A 24,556-nucleotide genomic window follows, 5' to 3' on the forward strand; every position below is an offset into this window, starting at 1 on the left:
GAGCAGCAATTATCACCTTTGCACAGAGTTTCAAAGCAAATAAACTGAAAAACAAAAAAATGAAGATAGTATATCATGAATAGAGAGAAGGAAGAGACACAAATAAATGGTTACACAAAGATGTATCTCTGAATAATGATATTAATAAGAAGAAAGGCTTAGTAAGTTTTATGGCTCTACTTAGTAGGGACACTTTAGAGAATAATAACTGAGTGTAAAAGCACTATCTAATAGGCCTATAAATAGATGGTTTAGTTTACAAGTGACTAAAACATTCAGTTACATTTGTAAAAACCAAGTAAAACTGAAGAATCTAGCTTGATTCAATAGAGAACTGCAAATTGTATCCAAAACATTTCAGAAAGCTTTGAAAAGAGAGCATGTCATACAGTAGCATGAGGAAGGTCATGCAGAAGAAAATATAGGGTGGAGTGCTCCTGTAGTCCCAGCTAGTCGGTAGGCTGGGGTGAGAAGATCCCTTGAGCCCATGAGTTCAAAACAAGCCTGCGCAATATAATGACACCTCATCTATTAAAAAACAAAGAAAATATGGGGTAAAATGTTAAGTAAGGCCTTCACACTTCAGGGCCAACGAGAAAGGAACATACTAGTGATGAGAGTTTTGCCTGAACTGAGGAAATCTCCGGTTGTTAAGTATAGGAAAGACTTTAAGAAAGACAATTGAGAACTGAGGGAATCTGAGAAAGGGCATTATGTGAATTTTGAAAAGAAGATTGATTTATTAAAAGGAGCAAAACTAGGAGTTAGGCTAAATTCATCATAAAGTATCTTTTTATCTTATAAAGAAACCAATCCTTATACTAGGTATCAAAAATTAAACATCAATTTAAAACCAACCAATCCTAAATGGGTTAGCCTCTGGTTGTATACCTTTTTCCTTAAAGACTTAGCCTTTACATTGAGGGCACTCAGTAAGAAGTCATTATGCCTAAAGTAAGACAATAGTAGCTCAGCCCCATAAAAATGTTCTCAAAGTGGTCCACATTACAAAGCACCCTCAATGAAAAGAAGTTGTAAGGCATAAGTATGTAGAAAGCATAAGTTAAGAAACCAAGAGAAGACAGTCAAGGGCTACCTCATTGAAATATACATCTATTTATTAAAACAGATTAGGGCCAGGAGTGGTGGCTCACACCTGTAATCCTAGCACTCTGGGAGGCCGAAGCAGGAGGAGTGTTGGAGGTCAGGAGTTCGAGATCAGCCTCAGCAAGAGCAAAATCCCGTCTCCAGTAAAACTAGAAAGAAATTAGCCGGGCAACTAAAAATAGAAAGAAAAAAAAAATTAGCCGGGCATGGTGGCACATGCCTGTAGTCCCAGCTATTCAGGAGACTGAGGCAAGAGGATCACTTGAGCCCAGGAATTTGAGGTTGCAGTGAACTAGGCTGATGCCATGGTACTCTAGCCCAGGCAACAGAGCAAGACTCTGTCTCAAAAATAAATAAATAAATAAAACAAAACAGATTAAAAACCTATTTATTTCTGGAAAGTGAAAGGTTCTTAGGAATAGGATGTCATGTCATTATAAGCAGGTAGGAAAAACATTTTAGGTAATAACATGAAAAATAAAATAGAAGGAAAGGAGAGAACTAGCATCCATGGGTCTCTAATTCATTCATAAAACGTACTAAACTGATCTTCGAGCTTTATTACATAGAATCCTGAGTAAACCATGGCCAAAATAGATAAGAGAACCTCCTGAAAGGGCTGCAGAGCTGTATCCTGTATCACCTGGAAGCATCTCTTCAGGGCCAAACAGGAGAAAGATAGATGAAGTGGCACTGTCCACCCCAAGTTAATGCTGACATACCCTTCATGGGCTTGGCTGAGAGTAAAATAGATATCCTAGGATTTGTGCAACCACGGAAAAGGTAGCCTCAGTGACACCTGTTTGTGGCCTCTACATCACTGAGTTAAGAACAACTTGAGAGAAATCGGGACAAAATAGAAAAGGTGAGAAAAAGAGAGAGCTATCGTTTTCTCTATTCTTCCTTTTCTAATTGTTTTTCTACTATAGTGACAATGGGTGCTGATCTCGCCACTGTTCTGATTTACAATGTTGTGTAAAAGCTAACTTTGAGCTAAAAATGACTATTAAATAGATCTATAATTTTATTAGCATCATGCTGTAATCAAATGAGCCAACTGATAGAGAAACTTGGATAACTGGAAAGCTTAGGGTAAAGGGAAGTGATCATCCCTATTTAATTTTCTTTTAGATCAAACAAATATCCGTAACATCAGAGTATGTCATTAAACTGAGAACACAAAGATGAACACAAACTAGCAATATATTCAGGGTTTTAGATCACTGGATTCATGTCAGAAAAAAATTATTTGTTCTTATAGTAAAAAAAATAGGGACCTATGTAGTAAAATGGACCTCAAAAATGAAAACAGGGCCAGAAAATTATTCTCTGAAACTTAAGTTAATGAGAATCCACACATAACTAATAGAATTATTATTAACCCATCTTGCAGAGTGACTTGAAGACAGCTTCCTCACTGTGATTAAAATCCAAAGAAATGAGTGGAAACAACTCAGAGGTATTTATGATTGGTTATTTAAAAAAAAAGGAAAGGCCCATTTTATTATAGTGGATTTATTTTTATTTATTTATTTTTTTTGAGACAGAGTCTCACTCTGTTGCCTGGGCTAGAGTGCTGTGGCGTCAGCCTAGCTCACAGCAACCTCAAACTCCCGGGCTCAAGCGATCCTCCTGCCTCAGCCTCTCGGGTAGCTGGGACTACAGGCATGCGCCACCATGCCCGGCTAATTTTTCTATATATATTTTTAGCTGTCCATATAATTTCTTTCTATTTTTAGCAGAGACGGAGTCTCACTCTTGCTCAGGCTGGTCTCAAACTCTTGAGCTCAATCGATCCACCCGCCTCAGCCTCCCAGAGTGCTAGGATTACAGGCGTGAGCCACCGCGCCCAGCCTATTATAGTGGATTTATGACAAGACTTTCTAAAGCAGTATAATGTTTCTGCTAATTCACTCTCTCTCATCCTTACCATGAAAAGCAACTCCCAAAGTCCAATTATTCTAAGCAATCACACACTTCTACTACTACTAACTACTGATATCAAGAGAAAAATGGTCAGCAAGTTTATACCTGGCTGACACCAGAGTATTCAATTAGTAGTTAGAGAATGTAATAGAGGTTCAGAAAGATTACAATAAATTATAAATTGTACATCATACAAAGTAGCTTACCTTGTAGTTTTTTCAAAACAGCAACCTCCATTTTCAGAACTTGTTTTGGTTGTTGAGCTGATTCCACCTTCAGTGCAACATTTTCCCTGGTAAGCATGTCCAAGGCATCGTAAATTTCTCCAAATCCCCCACCTCCAATCTTTCTCAACTGCACAGAAAATAAAATAAGAACAAACACACTCAAAATTACTATAAGATTCTAATTGGAAACCAAATCATCTCTTATATTTAGAAAATAATATATAATTTTAATATCCCTATTTTATGATAAAATATTTCAATATTGTTAAATTAATTATGTATATGCCAAGAAGAAAACAAATTCCTGGAAATAACATCAAAACCGTTTCTTACAGGTTTGTTCACAAAAAGTAATGAAATTATTTAAGCCACAAACAATTTTAAAATTTAGTCTACAGCCAGCATCAGAAATGTCACAAAAAATAAGCAGTATTTGAAAGAATCACTTCCCACAAATGCCACTCAGCAACCAGATTTGTTTTAATTCTAAGGCATTTGTTTGCACACTTTCAAACCATGAAATCCTTTTGCCAACTGAAATCTTACCTGGAACCAATCTGGTGTATGTGTATGGGGGGCAGTTGGAGGTGGCCTGGCAGCCAGCACCCAGCCCTCTTCACCATCACTTTACTCTTCTCTCTGAGGCATCTAACAGGCTCCACAGAGAAAGCAAAGTGCTCCTATTCTAAACTACCCCAGAGTTCACTATACATCTATATGTTCAAATAAGAGTAAATTCTAATCAATTTAAGCACTTTCATCAGACACTTAATATTCTTCCTGATAAACTGTGCTAGCTTAACTGGGGAATAGCAGATCCTTGAGTATTATAAGCAAGTTCAAAGAGCTACTGACAAATGGACATGCAGGGCTCTAAAAAATTGAGTTGGGGTTCAGCAGTGATATTCTTCAAGCTAGATACGGCAATAAGTTAGCCTTCTTTCATTTCCTTAAACTATGTCTTCTCCTTATCACATTATCAAATGTCTAAGATGTGATATAATATAGGAAGTTATCATAGGCACAGGGTTCAAAATCCTCACCATCCCAAGAAGCCCTAGCTCATGTCCTACTTCTTTCTCCACCGGATCTTCACTGATTATTGCATCTAGGCTGATTTCTTTATCCTCTGGATTTCTATGGTAATTATTTGTTTAATCACTCAATTAATCATTTTGCCACGTCATACCTCAGATATCAAATGTATTATTACATTGCTTTTTTAACTGTTATGTTGCTTAACTTTCCACTGTCAGTGTCCTACCTCACTACAGAGAAACTAAGCTTCTTCAAAGAGAGGGCCACTTGTTCTATTGGTGTCCCCAAAAGCATTTGGCAAAGTGCTAGCTGTATAATTACTGGTTAATAACTACTTATTGCTTTGTACATATGAGACATACTCCTTTATTTTCATTTGGCAATGGGAAAGGAATACTCTGAGGAACTACAGAATGAATTTGGGATTAAAAAAAAAAGTTCCAGCAGTATTCAGTTAAATAAATTGCTGTTTGGTGGGCCTTGACTGGTACTTATGATTCTTTATATTTTATCTCTTAAACAACGCCTGTTATAACTTTAAAAACTCATAAACAGTACCAAATGGACATCCTTCTAACCATGGAGAGGTGGCTTCATATTTTATCTCACAAAAAACCTTATCAAATGACAGAACAAAAAATCTAGGCTGAAGTAATGTTTTTGCACCTCACTCCATTCCTATATGCCATTTTAACATCAATAGAGCATTAATTTTTTAATTGGCTTGACAAAGCCCTAAGACATTATCAATATTATGAGGCAAAGAGACAGAGGCAACATAGCATGATGGGGGTTCAGAGATTAGAGAAAGAATAGAGAATACAATCTGTGGCAGACTGTATTTTCCAAAGATAGCCACAATAATATCATCCATGCTTCCTCTTCTTCAAAATGAAGAAGACCTTTCATATTGAAGAAGGCAATATGACCTTGCTACTCCCCCATCAAGAGGTAAAGTCCACTTCCCCATGGATTTTGTGACTGCTTTAACCAACAGAATATGGCAAAGTGACACTGTGCCAGTTCTAAGGACAGCCCTTAACCAACCTTAGCTTCTGTTTCCTGTCTCTTGGAAGCCAGACACCATGTAAAAAGTATAACTATCCTGAGAAGCCATAGCATGTGGAGATGCCCTAGAAAATGAGCCACCAGGTGGAGGATGGGAGAGCTAAGGAGCCCCAAGGTGCCAGACAAGTAAGTGAAGAATACATTTGCAAGAATATCCTCCAACCCAACCAATCCTGTTAGTGCCACATGGATAAGAGACAATCCCCAGGCAAACTCTTCCCAAATTCCTAATCCACAAAATTGTGAGTAAAACAAAATGATTGTTTAAGCCTCTAAGTTTTGATGCAGTTTGTTACGTAACAATAAATAGCTAAAACACCATCCTTAACAATGAGCCTGTGATTTCTCACTGAAAATGTCACTATGCCTCCCAAATTTTGGGGGCAAGTTACACAAATATATTAGCTCTAATTATCAGGACAAGTGAACCATGGCAGGCAGAGCTTCACTTGTCACCTTTTGATATGTTTACTGGAGAACAGCCAACCTTTATCACAGTACTTAGTGTGATGCCCTCACCAAAGCAACACACATGGCTGACTCACATAAAAGATTATCAATTATTGGAATCGCCCTGCACCAGTCCATGATGATAACATAGTTCTTTTCTTATATTTGGTCAAGTAAATTTTCAAAGCCTACTGATTTACCTATCAATAAAACACAGTATACCACAGAAACAAAAATTTTATTTCTAAAGAAAGAATCTTCTTTTTCCAATCTGTTGGTAGATTAAGGGAACCACTAAAATAGCTTTGTGAAACCTGTTAATGGAACAAAACTTTAATTGACAAACAACTGGGTTGCAATAGAATATATTTAAATATATACAAAACAAAAATAGCTCCTTTAAAAAATAAGTAGTCTTAGAGAGATGGCAGATTCCAGGTCTAAGGCAAGAAAGCCATTAAAAGACTAATAGGATAATATAAAAAGAACTCAAAAAATAACATGAAGTATGCCCTTTTACTCAAATTAAGACAATTTGAACATTATAAGGATAATAACTACAATGGACTGAAACCCACTGAATACGTTTAAATCCATGAATTCCTAATTACACTAAAAAATGAATCTCATTGGTCACTTTTGGAGGATGCTAAGACACCAATCCATTATTTTGAAAATTGGTAAATTAAGAAAAAGAAGCGGCTGGGAGCAGTGGCTCACGCCTGTAATCCTAGCACTCTGGGAGGCTGAGGTGGGTGGATTGTTTGAGCTCAGGAGTTCAAGACCAGCCTGAGCAAGAGCGAGACTTGTCTCTACCAAAAATAGAAAGAAATTAGCCAAATAACTAAAATATATACAAAAAATTAGCTGGGCGTGGTGGTGCATGCCTGTAGGCCCGGCCACACGGGAGGCTGAGGCAGTAGGATCACTTGAGCCCAGGAATTTGAGGTTGCTGCGAGCAAGGCTGACACCATGGCACTCTAGCCTGGGCAACGGAATGAGACTCTGTCTCAAAAAAAAAAAAAGAAAGAAAGAAAAGAAAAGAAAAAGAAGCAAGCATTTATCTTGCTTTCCTCATCAAATTGTATCTCAGGATAATCAAATAGTTGTTGATAGAAAATTTCTCTTTAGGCCGGGCACAGTGGCTCACACTGTAATCCTAGCACTCTGGGAGACCAAGGCGGGTGGATCATTTGAGCTCAGGAGTTCGAGACCAGCCTGAGCAAGAGCAACACCCCATCTCTACTAAAAAAATAAAAAGAAATTAGCTGGACAACTATAAATATGTATAGAAAAAAAAAAGAAAATTCCTCTTTATAGTTATATTTCAACTAACAAATGAAAGAATGATAGAATATTATTAATTTGTAATCCCTAATGAATACACCTAGTCAATGATCATCAATAACTGCTAACACCACAAAAATGAGGGACAGTAAGACATTACATGTCTTCTAGTGAAAACTCACAATATTGTTTATGAAAAAAAAATGCTCTCACCTCAAAAACAAACCTAAACTCAGATCTAATCAAACCTCCAGATACACTACCTATTTACATGAAATACATGAGACAGAGAAACATGTTAATACCACATGAAAGCAATTAGCAAAATCCAAGCCATGGGAAATTCTACAAATGACCTAGTTTCTTTAGTAAATTGTAAAGAAAAGAAGAGAGATAAAGAGGAAATTAGAAATTAAAAGAAACTTAAGTGATAGCAACAATTGCAATATCCACACCTTATTTGGATCTTGATTCAAACTGTTAAAAATAATTTGTAAAATAATCAGGGAAATGTGGAAACTAAAAGTATATTTAGTGATATTAAGAAATTATTACTTTTTTAGGCATGATAACAGTATTACAATTATGTTTTTAAAAATAAGTCATTATTTTTTAGATACAAACTGAATTAGGTACAGAAGAAATGCTAAGGTTAAGATTGCTTCAAAATATTCTAGGAGGGAGATGAAAGAGATGAATCAAGATTAACCATAAACTGATGACTATTTAAATTGGTTCATGAGTACATGGAGGCTCATTATGTTAGTCTATTTTTATGTATGCTTAAAATTTTCCTTAATAAAAAGTTAAAAAAGAAAGAGCAGTTCATTGTACTTTTGAACACTGTATTTTTTTTTCATTTGTTCTTTCCCTAAGTATACTTTTATTTACCTTACTCAATATTAGTTATTAGAAGTTGAGCAGATTTAGTACTATGTGAAGCAAGAATAAGAATTAGGGTATAAACAGAACTTAATCACAGAAAAATAACTGTTTTAGGCATATAAGCAATGTACGTTCCTAATGAAATGTTATTTTTATTACGATGCCAAAAATTACCCCCCCATATGTACACACACACACACACACACACACACACACACATATATGTATGTGTATATATATATATATACACACACTGAGATGTATACTTACTACTTTCCATCTTTCTTTCACCAGGATCCCAACACTCAGGATATCTGGCTGCTCTCCTCCCCCACTCATCGCAAAACACTGATATGGTAGAACAGCTACACAGGCATCCAGTTCCCAAGGGTGGTTTCCATTTAACCTAAAACAAAAGAAGTAATAGCAGTATATCAGGGCTAACTAATTAACACAAATAATATTCCAGCATCAAGAAGCACTACTAATCCTATACATTAATTAGGTTGCTTTGTTGGAAAATGGGAGGAAAAAACCCCAAACTCAGTTCCAAAAATGTTTAATGCGTATGTATAAAAAAGCACATATCTTTCCATTACAGATGTCCAGTTATATAGCTAGATATTACAAAGACACTGTTACAACACAGATAGTATTTACAATAACTGAGATTGCTAGACTACAGGGCAAGCATGATATCAAAGGCCCTTGACCTAGAAAGACCATTATCCTGAGTACAACATATTGCTGAAGAAAAAGACATGGTCCCTAATTTACATCAGCTTATAGTTTAGTAGGCTATAACTTAGAGCTTAACATCATTAGAGCTAATAATATTTTAATGTTACAAAACACACTTAAAATGTATAAGAAATAAACATGAACACAGAAAAAGGCTGTTGATCAAACCTGATACAATGATATTATTAAAAAAAAAAAAAAAAAGAGTTCGAGACCAGGCTAGTCAATATAGCAAGACCTCATTTCTATAAAAAAGTTAAAAATCAGCCGGGTATGGTGGTCCATGCCTGTTGTACTAGCTACTCGCTGGCTGAGGCCGGATGACCACTTGAGCCCAGAAGTTCAAGATTATAGTTACCTGTGATCACTGTGATCAGACCACTGCACTCCAGCATGGGTGACAGAGTGAGACCCTGTCTCAAAAAAAAAAAAAAAAAGAAAGAAAGAAAGAAAGAAAAGAAGAAAATAGTAAAATGAATAGCATACCTGCAGAAAATGAAGATACAGCAGAAAAATATGGCCTAAAGGAGATGAAAACTGTAACCTAGTCCAGGAATGAGAGGTATATTGATACAGAGTGATTTTCAGGAAAAAAAGCAAGATGCTATATTAAAAGCATGCTATCTTTTGGGTAAAAGGGAGTTGAATACAAATAGCAAACTTTTTTGCTAAAGGTCTAGAAAGTAAATATTTTAGCTTTTGCAGACCATATACTGTATTCTCTGTCATAGCTACTCAGTTCTGCCACTGCAGCACAAAAGCAGCCATAGACAATATGCAAACAAATGAGTGTGGCTATGTTCCAACAAACTTTATTTACAAAAAAAAGTAACTGGCCAAATTTGGCCTGCAGACTGTTGTTTACCAACATTTACTCAATACAAAGGGAAAAAAGAGGATGCAGAGGATAAGGATAGAAGCCAAATTTCAGTGAATGTATCTTGTTATATAGTTTTGATTCTGGGACCAAGTAAATGTTTTACATATGACAACAAAGTTTTCTATACTCCAAATTCAAGAAAAGACCATAGTAACAGTAATCATCAGAACTGGTGTTAAACCCATTCCAGCCTATCAAAGATAGCTTGGAATGAGTGATGGCACATCAGAAAGTCAACCAGTCAGTAACAGCCACACTTCAAAACGACATTTGTTTTAAAGAAGTCAATCAATTCCTAAATACTCTTGTTTCACCAATCCCTGAACTCCACAATTCTCAAAATCCAACATAAGATCAGCAGTTTGTTTCATTCAGAGAAATTGTGTCCTACAATCATAGCTCTCCTTTGTATAATCACACAATAAATTTAGCATTTTGTTCAGATAGTGAGTGGTGGCATCTTTAAGACAATTAAAAGGCAAAATTAAATTTAAAAAAAGGACAAATACTAAAATTGGAGGAGAAACAATCTCTAAAACTTTAAAACAAACTGAAACCGATAACCCATTATGTACCAAGTTTGTGGCGTATTAACATAGAAAATAATTACTTCAAGTGGCTTTAAAATACAATATTTTGATTGTACATCGCTAACAGATTAAGGAATAAAAGAACCACAAAGAAATCTTAAAACTGCATTCAGGAGGTTTATTGTTGCAATATCAGTATTCATATCTTAAAACAATTATAGGTATATTATAAGACATAGGACATAAAAAAGTAATTATATTATTAATAAGTCATTAGGAATCAAAATTTCAATATAAAGATATATAAATATAAAAATCAAAGAAGTTCGGTAAAAATCCTGAAATCTTACATTGAAGAAAACATGAAAATATCATGATCTTCATTTAAACATGTATTTCACAATTCTAACCACTGAGATATCCTAGCAACAACGCAATTCAGTAGCATTAAGCACCCCTAGCTTCCAGATTAAGGGTTCAAAACATCATCTCCCTCAGAAAAAGAGCTAAGACTCCTTGAAGAAATTACTAAGATTGGAAAAGGAAATGTAAAAGATGAGCCTAGTATCTTGTGGTTGCTTTAAACCAGGAATATAACAAAGACTAGAGATAGATAGAGGTTGTATGGGGCCTGAAGCTTATATTAAGCACCCACCTACCCACCCTCTTAAAAGTCTTACTTTTGCAAATTTTACAAAATCATATGATCAATTCCCCATGCAATAAAGAACGCTGAAACTTAAAGTTTCCTTATCTTCACAGTAAGTAAAGCTACCTTTGTCCAAGATAATGGAGACAACTCAAAAGGACACAGGAGCCAACTGGAAGGAGCTAACGCTGGTTTATGGTGGGGAAATTTGAGTGTGAGAAAGAATAGTGATTGCAATGAATTGAAACACAACAAATGTATAAAAATCCATGAGTTCATAATGCTACTCAAAAACAATTCATTAGACATTATAAACAATTGCTAGGGTACCAATTCATTACTCTGAATATAAACAAAAGGAAAATAAATATCAAGCATTTATCCTACCTTTCCTGTATTAATTGTGTTTCAAGTACACCTAATAGTTAATGATAACAAAATTAAAAATTCACTCTTTTGCTGCAATCTAATGAAATAATCTGGGCAATAATTATCAATGGTTGCTAAATCTTTTAGGTTGATACAGAACTTCATAATGAATAGAAGAGACTGACACTACTTAAACTCACTGATCAATCTTCACATTAGTAAAAGATCTGACAATGAAGAGCCCACCACTGACTTTGGAAACTGAACTAAGGCCTAGACCCAAGGCCCACGTCTCACTGGCCACTTAGTGATGTACATCTGGGACATATCTGAACATTACTGCAAAGGCTTTTAAAACTGAACTAATATTAAAACCAAAACACAGGAAAAGCTAGTCAAAACTTGCAACCTGGGCTAGGCATGGTGATATTGTAGCTCATAATAAGAAATACATATATTTGGTCCTGTCCCTGGTTCCTTGTCTGAGCTCCTAAAACCCTCATAATTTCTTAAGTGATTAGAGTGATAGGAACATATTTTGTTATAATATTTGGTTTTTATCCTTGGTTCCTGAAACAGCTCCATATAAATAAAGGTAAGAGGAGTAGATTTTGTTAGTTATAACAAGGCCCTTTCAACCACATCTGGATTTTTGCTAATGAGGAGACTTTTGGAAATGCACTAAGTCTAGAGGGCTGATTGCCAGGGAAACCAATCCTGTAATTAATTAGAGGGCTAGAACTTTCATCCCCACCTCCCAAGCTCTGGGAGGCCAGAGGTGCTAAAGATTGAGCTGATCACCAATAGCCAATGATTTAATCAATCATTCCTTAATGAAGTCTCCATTCAAACTCAAAATGAAGAGGTATGGGAAGTTTCTGGATTGGTAGATGTATCCACATGTTGGGAGGGTGGCACGCCCTAACTCCATGAGGACAGGGACTATTGTTCTGAGGACCCTTCCAGACCTTGCCCTATATATCTCTTCATCTGGCTGTTCATCTGTATCCTTTATCATATCCTTTATTATACAATGAACCAGTAAACATAAGTAAAATGTTTCCTTGGGTTCTGTGAGCCATTCTAGCAAATCTCACTTCTCCGTCATGTGCCAGAAGTATTAAGTAGGGCATTAAGAACAAATAGTTTATTTTTTCCTATCTTACATTTTGGTGTCAGAGAACTGGTCTTTATGTCCAGTTTCTGGCAGACCTTGGAATTTCCTGAGTGATATGAATGCCTCCGTTATGCCAATGAAGTGACTCCAAGCTTCAGGATAGGGGCTGTCACCTGAAAGCACATCATTAGAGGGCTAGAACTATCATCCTCACTTCTCCACCTCCAGGAAGAGATGGGCTGGAGATTGAGTTCAATCATGTGGCCAATGATATAATAAATCATGCTTATGTAATGAACTCTTTTTTTTTGTTTTTTTTTGAGACAGTCTCGCTCTGTTGCCCGGGCTAGAGTGAGTACCATGGCATCAGCCTAGCTCACAGAAACCTCAAACTCCTGGGCTTAAGCGATCCTACTGCCTCAGCCTCCCGAGTAGCTGGGACTACAGGCATGCACCACCATGCCCAGCTAATTTTTTCTGTATATATTTTTAGTTGTCCATATAATTTTCTTGCTATTTTTAGTAGAGATGGGGTCTCGCTCTTCCTCAGGTTGGTCTCGAACTCCTGACCTCGAGCAATCCACCCGCCTCGGCCTCCCAGAGTGCTAGGATTACAGGCGTGAGCCACCGTGCCTAGCCTGTAATGAACTCTTGATATCAAAAACTCTAAACAACAAGGCTCAGGGAGCTTCCTGGTTGGTGAACATACTGATGTTCCAAGAGGGTAGCATTCTCTGTCAACTACCCACGAGATGCTTGGGATTCTTACAAATTTGTCCTATATTCCTCTTCCTCTGGACATTCACTTGTATCCTTTATAATAAAAGGGTAATTTTAAGTATAGCACTTTCATTAGTTTTGTGAGTCACCCTAGCAAATTATTGAACCTAAGGAAGTATGGGAAGCCACAAATTTGCACCCAGAAAGTCAAAACTCAGGTGGCTTAGGGTCACCCAGGACTTGTGGGTGGTATATAAAGTTGGGGCATCCTTGTGGGACTGAACCCTGTAACCTTCGGGGTTTGCGCTAACTCTAAGCGGTTAATGTCAGAATTGAATTCAATGATAGGACACCACGATGATGTCAGAGAACTGAATCAGAACACAACCATCCAACTGGAACTGACATTTATAGAACACTCTACCAAACAAAAGCAGAATACATATTCAAGTGTACATGGAACATACACCAAGAAACCATATAATATCCTAGGTCACAAAACAAATCTTAACAAATTTAAAAGAACTGAAATCATACATAGTATGTTTTCTGATAATAATGGTATTAAGCTAGAAATCATTAACAGCAAGATAACAAGAAACTCAACAAACTTGGAAATTAAAAACAACAGGGTCAGGTGCCTATTTTTATAAATTAACGTGTGAGTGGAACAAAGCCATTCATTTATATGGTGTCTATGGCTGCTTTTACACTATGAGGGCAGAGTTAAGTAGTTGCAACAGAGACTGTATGGCACTCAGGACTAACATATTCATTATTTGGACCTGTAAATAAAAGTTTGCCAACTCCTATTCTAAATAATCTATCATTAAAGAGGAAGTCTCCAGGAAAATTAGAAAATATTTTGAATTGAACAAAAACTAAAATACAACATATAAAAATTTGTGGGACGTAGCTAAAGCAGTGGTTAGAGAGGAAATGACAGCATTAAAACTCAAATTAAAAATGAGAAAAAGTTTCAAATTAATACTCTAAGCCTCTACCTTAAAAATCCAGAAAAAGAATAAATTAAACTCAAAGCAAGCAGAAGGTGAAGAAACAATAAAGAAAAATAATAAAATTAAAACCAGAAAAATAGAGGAAAATCAATGAAACTAAAAACTGGTCCTTTGTAAAGATCACTAAATTTACAAGTTTTTAGGAAAACTGGGAAAAGAAAAAGAGAGAATACACAGATTATCAATATTATTATAGGACTGAAACAGGGCTTATCAGCATAGACTCCACAGACATTAAATGTATAATAAGAAAATATTATGAACAACACCATACCTACCAAGTAGATAACAATGGACTAAATCCTCAAAAACCCCAACTACCACAATTCACCCAAGATGAAAAGGATAGCCTTAATAGTCCTATTAAAGTTGAACCCATAATTTAAAACCTTCCAACCAAACAATCTCTGGGTCTAGATTTTTTTCAATGGTAAAGTCTACTAAACATTTAATGAAAAAAATAAAACAAATTTTATACAATCTCTTCCAGAAATAGAAGAGAGGAAAATACTTCCCAACTCATTTTATGAGTCCAGCATTAACCTGATATCAAAACTAGTTAAGGACAATACCAGAAAACAAAATAGCAGCCCCTATCCCTCATGAACACAGACATGAAAATCCTTCAAAAAATATTAGCAAACTGAATCCAGCAAGACATAAAAAGAATAAAACACTACAACCCAATATGGCTTATCCTGGGATTCAAGGCTGATTCAATATTCAAAAACCAATTCATGTAGTCTACCAGATTAACAGTCTAAAAAAGAAAACCACATGATCTAACATTTGATGGAAAAGCATTTAACAATATTCAGTATTCATTCATGGTATAAATTCTCAGCAAACTAGGAATAGAACTTTTTCAACCTGATAGAAGGCATCTATTGAAAAAAAATCTCCCACAAACTGATTGACAGATTTAACACAATTCCAACTGAAATCCAAGCAGAATGTTTTATATAGCCAAGCTAATTATAAAATTTATGTGGATAGGCAAAAAAAATACACAAAATACTTTCTTCTCTCAATTTTCATGAAAAGAGATCCAAAATATTCTTGAAAAAAAAATGAACGTGGACGAAATATACTACATGATTTTAAGACTTACTAGATAAAGCTACAGTAATCAAAACAGTGAGTTATCAGCAAAGGGACAGAAATATAGATACATGAGCAGAATAAAGAGTTCAGATACAGAACCACAAAAATATGGCCAATTTTTAAGCTCTTTTTAAAATTTAGATATAACTCACACACCATAAAATTCACCATTTTAAATTATATAATTCAGTGGTTTGTAGTATATTCACAAATTTTTATAATCATCATCTCTATCTAATCCCAGAACATTTTCACCACCCCAAAAATAAATCCATACCCATTAGCAGTCATTCCCTACTCCCTCCTTCTCCTAGCCCCTGGCAATCACTAATCTTTCTGTATCTATGAATTTGCCTATTCTGGGCCAACTGATATTTGACAAAAGGTGCAAAGGCAATTCAATATAGAAAAGATAGTCTTTCCAATAAATGGTGTGGAACGACTGTATATCCATATGTAAAAAATTGAACCTCCATCTGAACTTTATAAAAAACTTAACTCAAAATGAATCATAGATCTAAATGTAAAATATACAATTTTTAGAAAAACTAGTGAGAAAATATTTTTGACCTGTAGTGATTCAAAGAGTTCTTTAAAATTTAAAAAGTAAATTTTAAAAAAAGTTCTGAACATGACACCAAAGGCATAATTCATAAAGGAAAAAAATTGGTAAGTTGAACTTCAATAAAACTCAAAACCTATATTCTGTGAAAGACACCGTTAAGAGAATGAAAAGACAAGCTATAGCCTGGGAAAAAATGTCTGCAAATCACAAAATCAACCAAGGGCTTGTGTCCTGAATGTAAAGACAACTTTTAAAATTCAACAGTAAGGACCAGGTGTGGTGGCTAATGCCAATAATCCCAGCAGTTTGGGAGGCCAAGGCCAGAGGATTGGCAAGAGGATTGCTTGAGGCCGAGAGTTCAACACTAGCCTGGGAAGCATAGCAGACCTTGCCTCTACGAAAAAAAAGAAAGAAAGAAAAAAAAGAAAAATTCAACAGTAAGAAAATGAATAACCCAATTTTTTTTTCTTTCTTTTCTTTTTTTTTTTTTTTTTTATTTCAGCTCATCATGGGGGTAAATAAGTTCAGGTTATATACAATGTCCATGTCCTGCCCATCCCCCTGAGTCAGAGCCTTCATCAGACAGTGCGCCTGGCACTCACCATGTAGTCATACCTCCATCCCCTCCCTCCACCCCCCACCTCCCCGAGTCAGCACCCTCAAGCATGACCATTCCCCAGACGGTGCGCAACACACTCATCATGTAGGCATACACCCATCCCCTCCCCCCACCCCCCATCTCAGTCTGATATCTAATTGGTACCCTTCCCCGATGTGCATTTAGGTGATGATCAGGGAAACCAATTTTCTGGTGAGTACATGTGATGCTTGTTTTTCCATCCTTTAGATACATCACTTAATATAATGGGTTCCAACTCTCTCCAGGAGAACCAAAGAGATGTCGTATCACCGTGAATAACCCAATTTTAAAATGGGCAAAGAAGATATATTGATTGCAAATAAATACATGAAGAAAAGATGTTTGCCATCATTATGCAGTCTCATAAAGTTACATACTATATGATTACATTTATATGACATTCTCAAAAAGACAAACTATAGTGACAGAGAACAGATCAGTGGTTGCAAATAGTTAGAAGTGAAGTGAGGGTGGGACTACAAAAGGATAGTATGAGGGAGTTTTGGGCGTGTGTTGGAGCTATTATGAATACATATTATGAATACATAAACTATTATAATTATGATTGTAGTGAGAGTTAAGTAAATGTATACATGTGTTAGAACTCACTGAATTGTATACCCAAAAAGGTCCAATTTGCTATATATTAATTTTTAAATAAAGTTTTTTAAAATTTATTTAAAAAATCCACAATTATATGAAAAGGCTATTAAAATAGTCCTCCCTTTTCCAGCTGCATACCTGTATGGGGCCAGATTTTCTTCACATACATTAAAAAAATTAGCATATTACAATGGATTAAATGCAAGTATGAGAATCCAGCTATCTTCTGTTATGCCAGACATTAAAGAGATTTGAAAAAATATAAAACAATGTCACCCATCTCACCAACTTGTTTTTCTGTTGTGGAAAATATTTAAGATTGTTGCTATTACAAAATCAATAAACTTAAATTTTTTTCAGTTTTAATTTCTAATATAGTAACTATCAATAAATATAAACCCCTGTCAAAGGAAAAAAAACTCTTTAGGGTCTCAATAATTTTTAAGATTGATATGAGGCCCTGAGGTCAAAGAGTTTGAGCACATCTAGGTTATGTAATAGTGATCTATCTTTTAACCAATTTTTTTACTATCAGTAACCTTGATTTATGGTATATATTTGAATGAATAAACATTATTTAAAAATTCTATTAACTAAACTTTTACCAATCATTCTTTCAATAATTGATGAGTACCCTGTGGGAAATACTAAGATGAGTAAGTCATGGTCTCTAGCCTTTAAGATAAGAGAGGATGCCATGATTGGCTACTTGGTCTTAGAAGGACAACGGAGACATTCATCCATTCAACAAGTATTTATGAGAACATACTATATATGCCAGGCATTGTTCTTTAGCATAAATTCACAATAAAAAACCATAAAGGAGAGGAGATGACAACAATAAAAGTTTACAAGTCAAACAAAAGATGTGTAAGAGGTAACAGATCTAATGAACCTAAGAAAGCTGAACCTGTATCAGCAGTGGTTCACACACACAAACAGCTTACAATTAGCTTCACCCTTAAAAAGAGATAACCAGAGATTACCAAACTTGAAGAAAATATCTAATATGAAAAACAGAAACCCCAAACAAAAATAAAACAATAACTAGAAGGAAATAGAGGCTACATAAGAATAAAACTTCAAAAAAACTATCATTGATATCCTGAGCTGGATATCATATTCATAAAATAAGAACTAAATGATACTTTTTTAAATCTCAGAAATAAGAGTAAAGATATAACATTATTGGAAAAACAGAAGGACCTAACAGTGCATATGGGGTAGGAATGAGATGGGTAATAAAAAAGTTAAATCCTTATCTTCCATAGTTGAAAGCCAATAGATAATAAAACAGAAAAATTAATCAGCAGTAATACAATCATCTTAGTTTGAGATATGGAGGTAAATATCAAAAGAATCAGCAAAAAGTACTGAAAGTGAATATTTCCTAAAGAGTGGAAAATGAGGCAGAGTTTGGGGGAATCCAGAAGATTGTCCTTTTTTTATAACAACTTGTATATAACCATCACACTTTTAAAATTATGTGCATGTTTAACTCTGATTAATAACAAAAACTAAATTTAAAAGGCAATTTGTAGAACACAAACATGAAAAGTTCTTTATGTCTTAAATTAAAAATATAAGTTAAAAACAGTACATATGTATGATCCCATTTCTATTAAAAAAGGTGTACATGTAAATAAATTATGCAGAGCAAAACCTGAACTGAAATTTATCAACTATTAACAGTGGTTATTGCTTATAGTATGATTATTTTCTGGCGGTGGCAAGGGATTTCTCTTTTGTAAATTCACTACAGCAAACACGTATTTTTGCAATTAGGATGAAAGCTATTTTTAAAAGTTAAAATGTTTACCTGTCACACACATGGTCAAATGATTTTCAACAAGGGAGCTAAGACCATTCAATAGGAAAAGCATAGTCTTTTCAACAAATGTTGTTGGGAAAACCGAATATCTACATGCAAAAGAATGAAGCTGGATCCTAACCTTATACCACATACAAAAATGCACTCAAAATGAATCAAGGAACTAAACATAAGAGGTAAAACCATAAAACTCTTAAAGGAAAACACAGGGGGGAAAGTTTTCTGACATTGGATTTGGTAATAATTTCTTGGATATGGCACCAAAACAAATCAAAAGAAAAATTAATTGGACTTCATCAAAATTAAAAACTTTAGGCCAGGCGTAATGGCAGGTACCTGCAGTCCCAGCTACCTGGGAGGCTGAGGCAGGAAGATTACTTGAGCCCAGGAATTCAAGTCTAGCCTAGGCAAAAAAGCAAGACCTCATCTTTAAAAAATAAAATTAAAAAAATAAATAAAAACTTTTGTACATCAACACTATCAACAGAGTAGAAAAGCAAGCCAAGAATGGGAGAAAATACTTGCAAATCATATATCTGATAAGGAGTTAACATCCAAAATATATAAAGAACTGCTAAAATTATATAACAAAATAACCATCTGATTAAAAAATGACAAAGGGCTGGGTGTGGTTGTTGTTTTAAAACACTTAAGTTTTGAGTAATTTGTTAAGCAGCAATAGATAAATTTGTCATACACCAGCCTTCATTAGTATGGAACAATAGTTTCTCAAAGTTATGCATGACCACATAGTTCCTTTTTGATTCTACATTATGGATTCTATCTGAAAAATTAATGTAACTTGGCTGCAATACCAATATTGTCAATAATTATTTTAGATTCATTTCTTCAGTAAGACTAATAACTTAATAATAAACAGTCTTGGTGCAAGAAAACTTGATACTGCAAGAGAAAAATTAAATATATTTCTCCTTGGCAATATTCCTAATGACCTAAAATAGGAAGTAAACAGCATGCCAAAGAATTCTGACAATAATGCTAAATCTGGAGGTACTGCCAAAACAGACCCAATGAAGATCAATCAACATATGGACAGAATGCACTAAATGGAGATTCAACTTGTAGATTTAAAATAGAGTGGTGAAAAATCATTTGAAATACTTGCTACATAGAAAGAGATCAAGGAAAAAAATAGCCAAAAAATTAGTAAGTAAACACTGACAATCCTCTGCATTACAAATTCCTTGAAGACCATACCATAAGCATTATATCCTCTGTCATAACCAAGTACTGAACTTTGCAGTTAATCAATAGATACTTGGTAAAGTTAATTAATAGGCTCAAAATGAGACATCTAACTGTATGTAATTTATAGATTCACATATACAAATATATGTGAGTCTCTATATAGAATTCACATATACAAATATAACAGAAAGATAAGAGGAAAACAGAGAAATAAAGGGAGAACAAAAATAAGAGGCACATAGGAAAATGTTTAAAAAATTATATGAGGCCGGGCGCGGTGGCTCACGCCTGTAATCCTAGCTCTGGGAGGCCGAGGCGGGTGGATCGCTCGAGGTCAGGAGTTCGAGACCAGCCTGAGCAAGAGTGAGACCCCGTCTCTACTAAAAATAGAAAGAAATTATCTGGCCAACTAAAAATATATATATACAAAAAAATTAGCCGGGCATGGTGGCTCATGCCTGTAGTCCCAGCTACTCGGGAGGCTGAGGCAGTAGGATCGCTTAAGCCCAGGAGTCTGAGGTTGCTGTGAGCTAGGCTGATGCCACGGCACTCACTCTAGCCGGGGCAACAAAGTGAGACTCTGTCTCAAAAAAAAAAAAAAAATTATATGAGAACTTCAAAAAACATAAACTAGACCAAACAAAACTTAATGAAGAGAACTCCCCAGAGGAGCATTATTTGACAAATTAACATAACACTACAATAAGTTTATTGTCTTCTAACTCCAGGGATTCTTCACAAAATAGAGAATAAGACCAGAGTACTGTACCTAGATTCAAATCCTGGCTGTTAGGCTCATTACTTAACTTCTCTGCACCTCAACTTCCTCATCTATTAAAAAAAAAGGGGATAACAGCAATGGCTAAGAATTAAAAGTGCTAATACATGATATATGCCAAGTGTTTATCACAATGCCTGGCACATTCTGCTCAATAAATGATAGTCATTACTTATTACTTATATATTTTGAATGTTTCTTAACCAAAATAAGGAGAAACAGTCACATTCACAAATATATTACTGTTCAAAACAGTCTGTTTGCTGTTTGAATATTGATGAAAGGTCATATTTGCATGGAGGCCCAGAATTGAAACCTATTATACAACTACCACTTATTACATTCATATAAAAATATTTTTCATAGTAAGAGAAAATTATTACCCTACAAATATTAATACTATTACAAATTAAATTACAGCATTTACATTGTTATAATTTTGCTTTTAAAGTTAATAAAAAATTACTTGAAAAAAAGGGAATAAAATGAACCAATGCCACCTATTATTTCTAGATTGGAAAAAGTATAGTGTTTTGACTTGAAGTAAATTTTGAGTATCCACCTACATAAAGGAAGTATTATCATAGCTAATATCAAAGAAGAAATAATTAAAGAATAAAAAGTGAGGATTCTTGTACACTGCTAGTGGGAAGGTACTTTGAAAATAGTTTGCATTATAAAGTAAAGCTAAAGATATGCATACCCTATGACCCCGTAACTGTTTTCCTAGGTATATATCCTAGAAATACTCTTCTCCCATGTGCACCAGGAAACAGGTACAAGAATGTTCAGTCACACTGTCCATTAATGCCAAAAACAAGGTGTATGCAGGGGTATGTTCCTTCTAGTGACTCTGCGGAGAATTCATTTCCTTGCCTTCTCCAGCTTCTAGAAGCTGTTGAATTCTTTTTTTTTTTTTTAAATAGACGGGGTCTTACCATGTTGCCAGGCTGGAGGAGTGCAATGACTATTCACAGGCACAATCATAGTGCACTACAGCCTTAAATTCCTGGGCTCAAGCAATCCTCCTGACTCAGCCTCCTGAGTAGCTGGGACTACACACACCACCGGCACGGCTTGCCTGAATTCTTTGGCTCATGGCTCCAGCCTCCATCTTCAAAGTTAGTTGTACAGCATCTTCAAATCTCTCTGACCCTTGTTTCTATTATCATATCTCCTTATTTCTCTCTTCACAAAATATATATGCCTCCCTCTTATAAGGACCTTTGTGTTTATACTGGATCCACACCTGGATAATCAAGACAATCTTCCCCTCCCAAGAGTCTTAATTTAATCATATCAGCAAAATCCCTTCTGCCACGTAAATTAACATACTCACAGATTTCTGGGATTAGGATGTAAACATCTTTGGGGGCCATTACTCTACCTACCACAAAAATTATACTAAAATGAAAATGAAGAAACTACTGCCACACTGAAATACATGAATGAATTTTATAAACAAAATTGAAAAACATCAGGTAAGACAAAAGGATATATACAATATGAGTCTTTTTACACAAATTTGTTCTGTAAAATTTGGATTCAGTCAAAAGGCTACACTTAAGGACCTAAAAGACCACATGTGGCCTTAAGGCCGCAGGTTCCCGACCCCTGGAGGATCATCATGGAAAGTGTCTTAGAATAGGTGGATAGGAGTCACAGAAGAGGTTTGGTAGGTTGAAAAATAGCCGACTGAGCATGGTGGCTTACACCTGTAATCCCAGCATTTTGAGAGGCCAAGGCGGGAGGATCGCTGGAGGCCAGGAGTTAGAGATCAGCCTGGGCAAGAGAGATCCCCATCTCTACAAAAAACCTAAAAAAACTAGCCAGACGTTGTGGCATGCACCTGTAATCCCAGCTACTTGGGAGGTTGAAGCAGGAGGATCACTTGAGCCCAGGAATTCAAGGTTGTAGTGAGCCATGATGACAACACTGCACTCTAGCCCAGGCACAGAGTGAGACCTTGTCACAAAAAAAAAAGAAAGAAGGAAGGAAAAATAGCCACACATTTCTCCCATTCCTGTACGCACATCCCTTTGCAATGTGACCTTGCTGTATCTCCCATCAAGAAGTAGATTGTTTCTAACTCCATCTCTGCAACAGGACTGGAGTTGGCCATGTGACTTGTTTTGGCCAATGAACATTAGTGAACATGACCCAGGGACTTGAAACTGAACTTGCCTTTTGGAACCCAGACTCATGAGAAGAAACTGAACTTGCCTTTTGGAACCCAGACTCATGAGAAGAAACTCAAGCTAGCAGACCACCTCATGTAAGTGAGTACAAATAAGACCAAAAGACAAACTACTCAGCTGAGTCCAAACTGCCAACCCACAGAATGATTAACTACTAAATGATTATTGTTTTAGGCTCTAAATTATGGGGTGGTTTGTTTCAAGGCATAATGTAACTGACTGAGGTAAGCAAAGGCACAGAAGAGGAAATACAAATGTAACATACAAATGCATGGAAAATGAAAGATTAAATTAGTCTAAATGGAAGAGTGCTTATTGGGAGAAAGAATACATAGACCTAAAAGGTAAACTGAGTTCAGACTGTAAAAAACCAGGCTACAAAGAGGATGGACTTCACTCTGTTTCAGTAGGCAAGAGGGTGCCATTGAAGGACTTCAGAGCAAGAGGATGATATAATGTAAGTGGAAAGGAAGTTCAGTTAGAAGACTATTACTATTATCCAGATGAGTTGAAGTAATAAACTTCTCCTACATTTGGGGTAGAAGCTAGATAATTTGCTAAACAGATACATATGGTTTTATAAGAGCCATATATAGTCTGTATTAATACAAATTCTGCTCTTCAACAGAAAAATATAAGAAAATTATTTTTACTTATGATTTTCATCTCAATAGGCACAGTGCTAGAATTAATCATCAAAAGAGCTATGACATACCTAAAGGTAAGGAAAATATATTTGAACCTGTATTTGTGCATAAACATAATATATATATTTCTAGTGACAGGATGTGTGAAACATGAGTCTTCTTTGTTTGAGATTTAAATACACCCACCAGATCACTTCAGCTCCTGGCCACAACAGAGTAGCAGGAACCAGATTTACCTTTTCACCTTAAACAACTAGAAAAACAGATGAAATATATGAAACAATGGATTGCAGACACTAGACAACAGGCAGAACAAGACAGGAATCCATGAGAGAAGTGAAATAAATGAAGTGAACTCTATGATTATCCCACCTAACTGCCTGGAGAGTTTCCATACAGCAGCACAGGAACAGAGAACCAAAACAAAGTCCAGAGGTCTCAATGAGTTGAGGAGACAGAGTTGAGAGGTTTGGGAGGCCAAAGAGGCTAAAGTTTGCAGGGCAGAACACTGGAGAGGAGAAAGCTTAACAGAGGGCAAGCTCTGAAGATTTACAGAGGTTCCCTTTGAGACTTCACCTGAGTAGTTATCAGTGCATATGTGTGAGGAAGTGGTCAAGGCCAGGGAAAGAACCACTGGAAATGGGTAAGCAGAATAATCCTTGATGTTCACACAGGGCTGTAAATAGTTTATATACTCAACAGTCAGAGTGAAAAAGACCTACACACACCCAGGGTCTTGCATGCATCAAACTATTTTCAAATAACTTAACTGTATCTCAGAACAAATTCTAAACATTTAAAGGAATGCCAAAAAAAAAAAATCAAACACATAACAATGTAAAATCACAATTTTTTGGCAGCCAATCAAAAATTACCAGGAGAAATACCAACCAGACGTAGAAAAAGTACAGATGATAAAATTGGTAGACAAGCCCTTTAAAACAGCCATCATAAATATATTCAATATA

At 35.6% G+C, this 24,556-nt stretch overlaps 1 protein-coding gene across 2 annotated transcripts in view; it reads right to left on the bottom strand.

Moving 5' to 3' along the window:
- The window catches only part of TTBK2 (tau tubulin kinase 2), a 132,002-nt gene that overhangs the window by 99,181 nt on the left and 8,265 nt on the right, over positions 1 to 24,556 (bottom strand). For both annotated transcript variants that reach the window (XM_045539634.1, XM_045539627.1), the window contains exons 2-3: positions 8,259 to 8,394; positions 3,240 to 3,387 (exon numbers count right to left, since the gene is read on the bottom strand). In XM_045539634.1, coding sequence (XP_045395590.1) covers positions 3,240 to 3,387; positions 8,259 to 8,327 — 217 coding nt within the window. In that variant the 5' untranslated portion in view covers positions 8,328 to 8,394. The remainder of the gene's footprint in view (positions 1 to 3,239; positions 3,388 to 8,258; positions 8,395 to 24,556) is intronic.

Source organism: Lemur catta, chromosome 1, assembly GCF_020740605.2.
Source record: "Lemur catta isolate mLemCat1 chromosome 1, mLemCat1.pri, whole genome shotgun sequence".
Classification (NCBI taxonomy): domain Eukaryota; kingdom Metazoa; phylum Chordata; class Mammalia; order Primates; family Lemuridae; genus Lemur; species Lemur catta.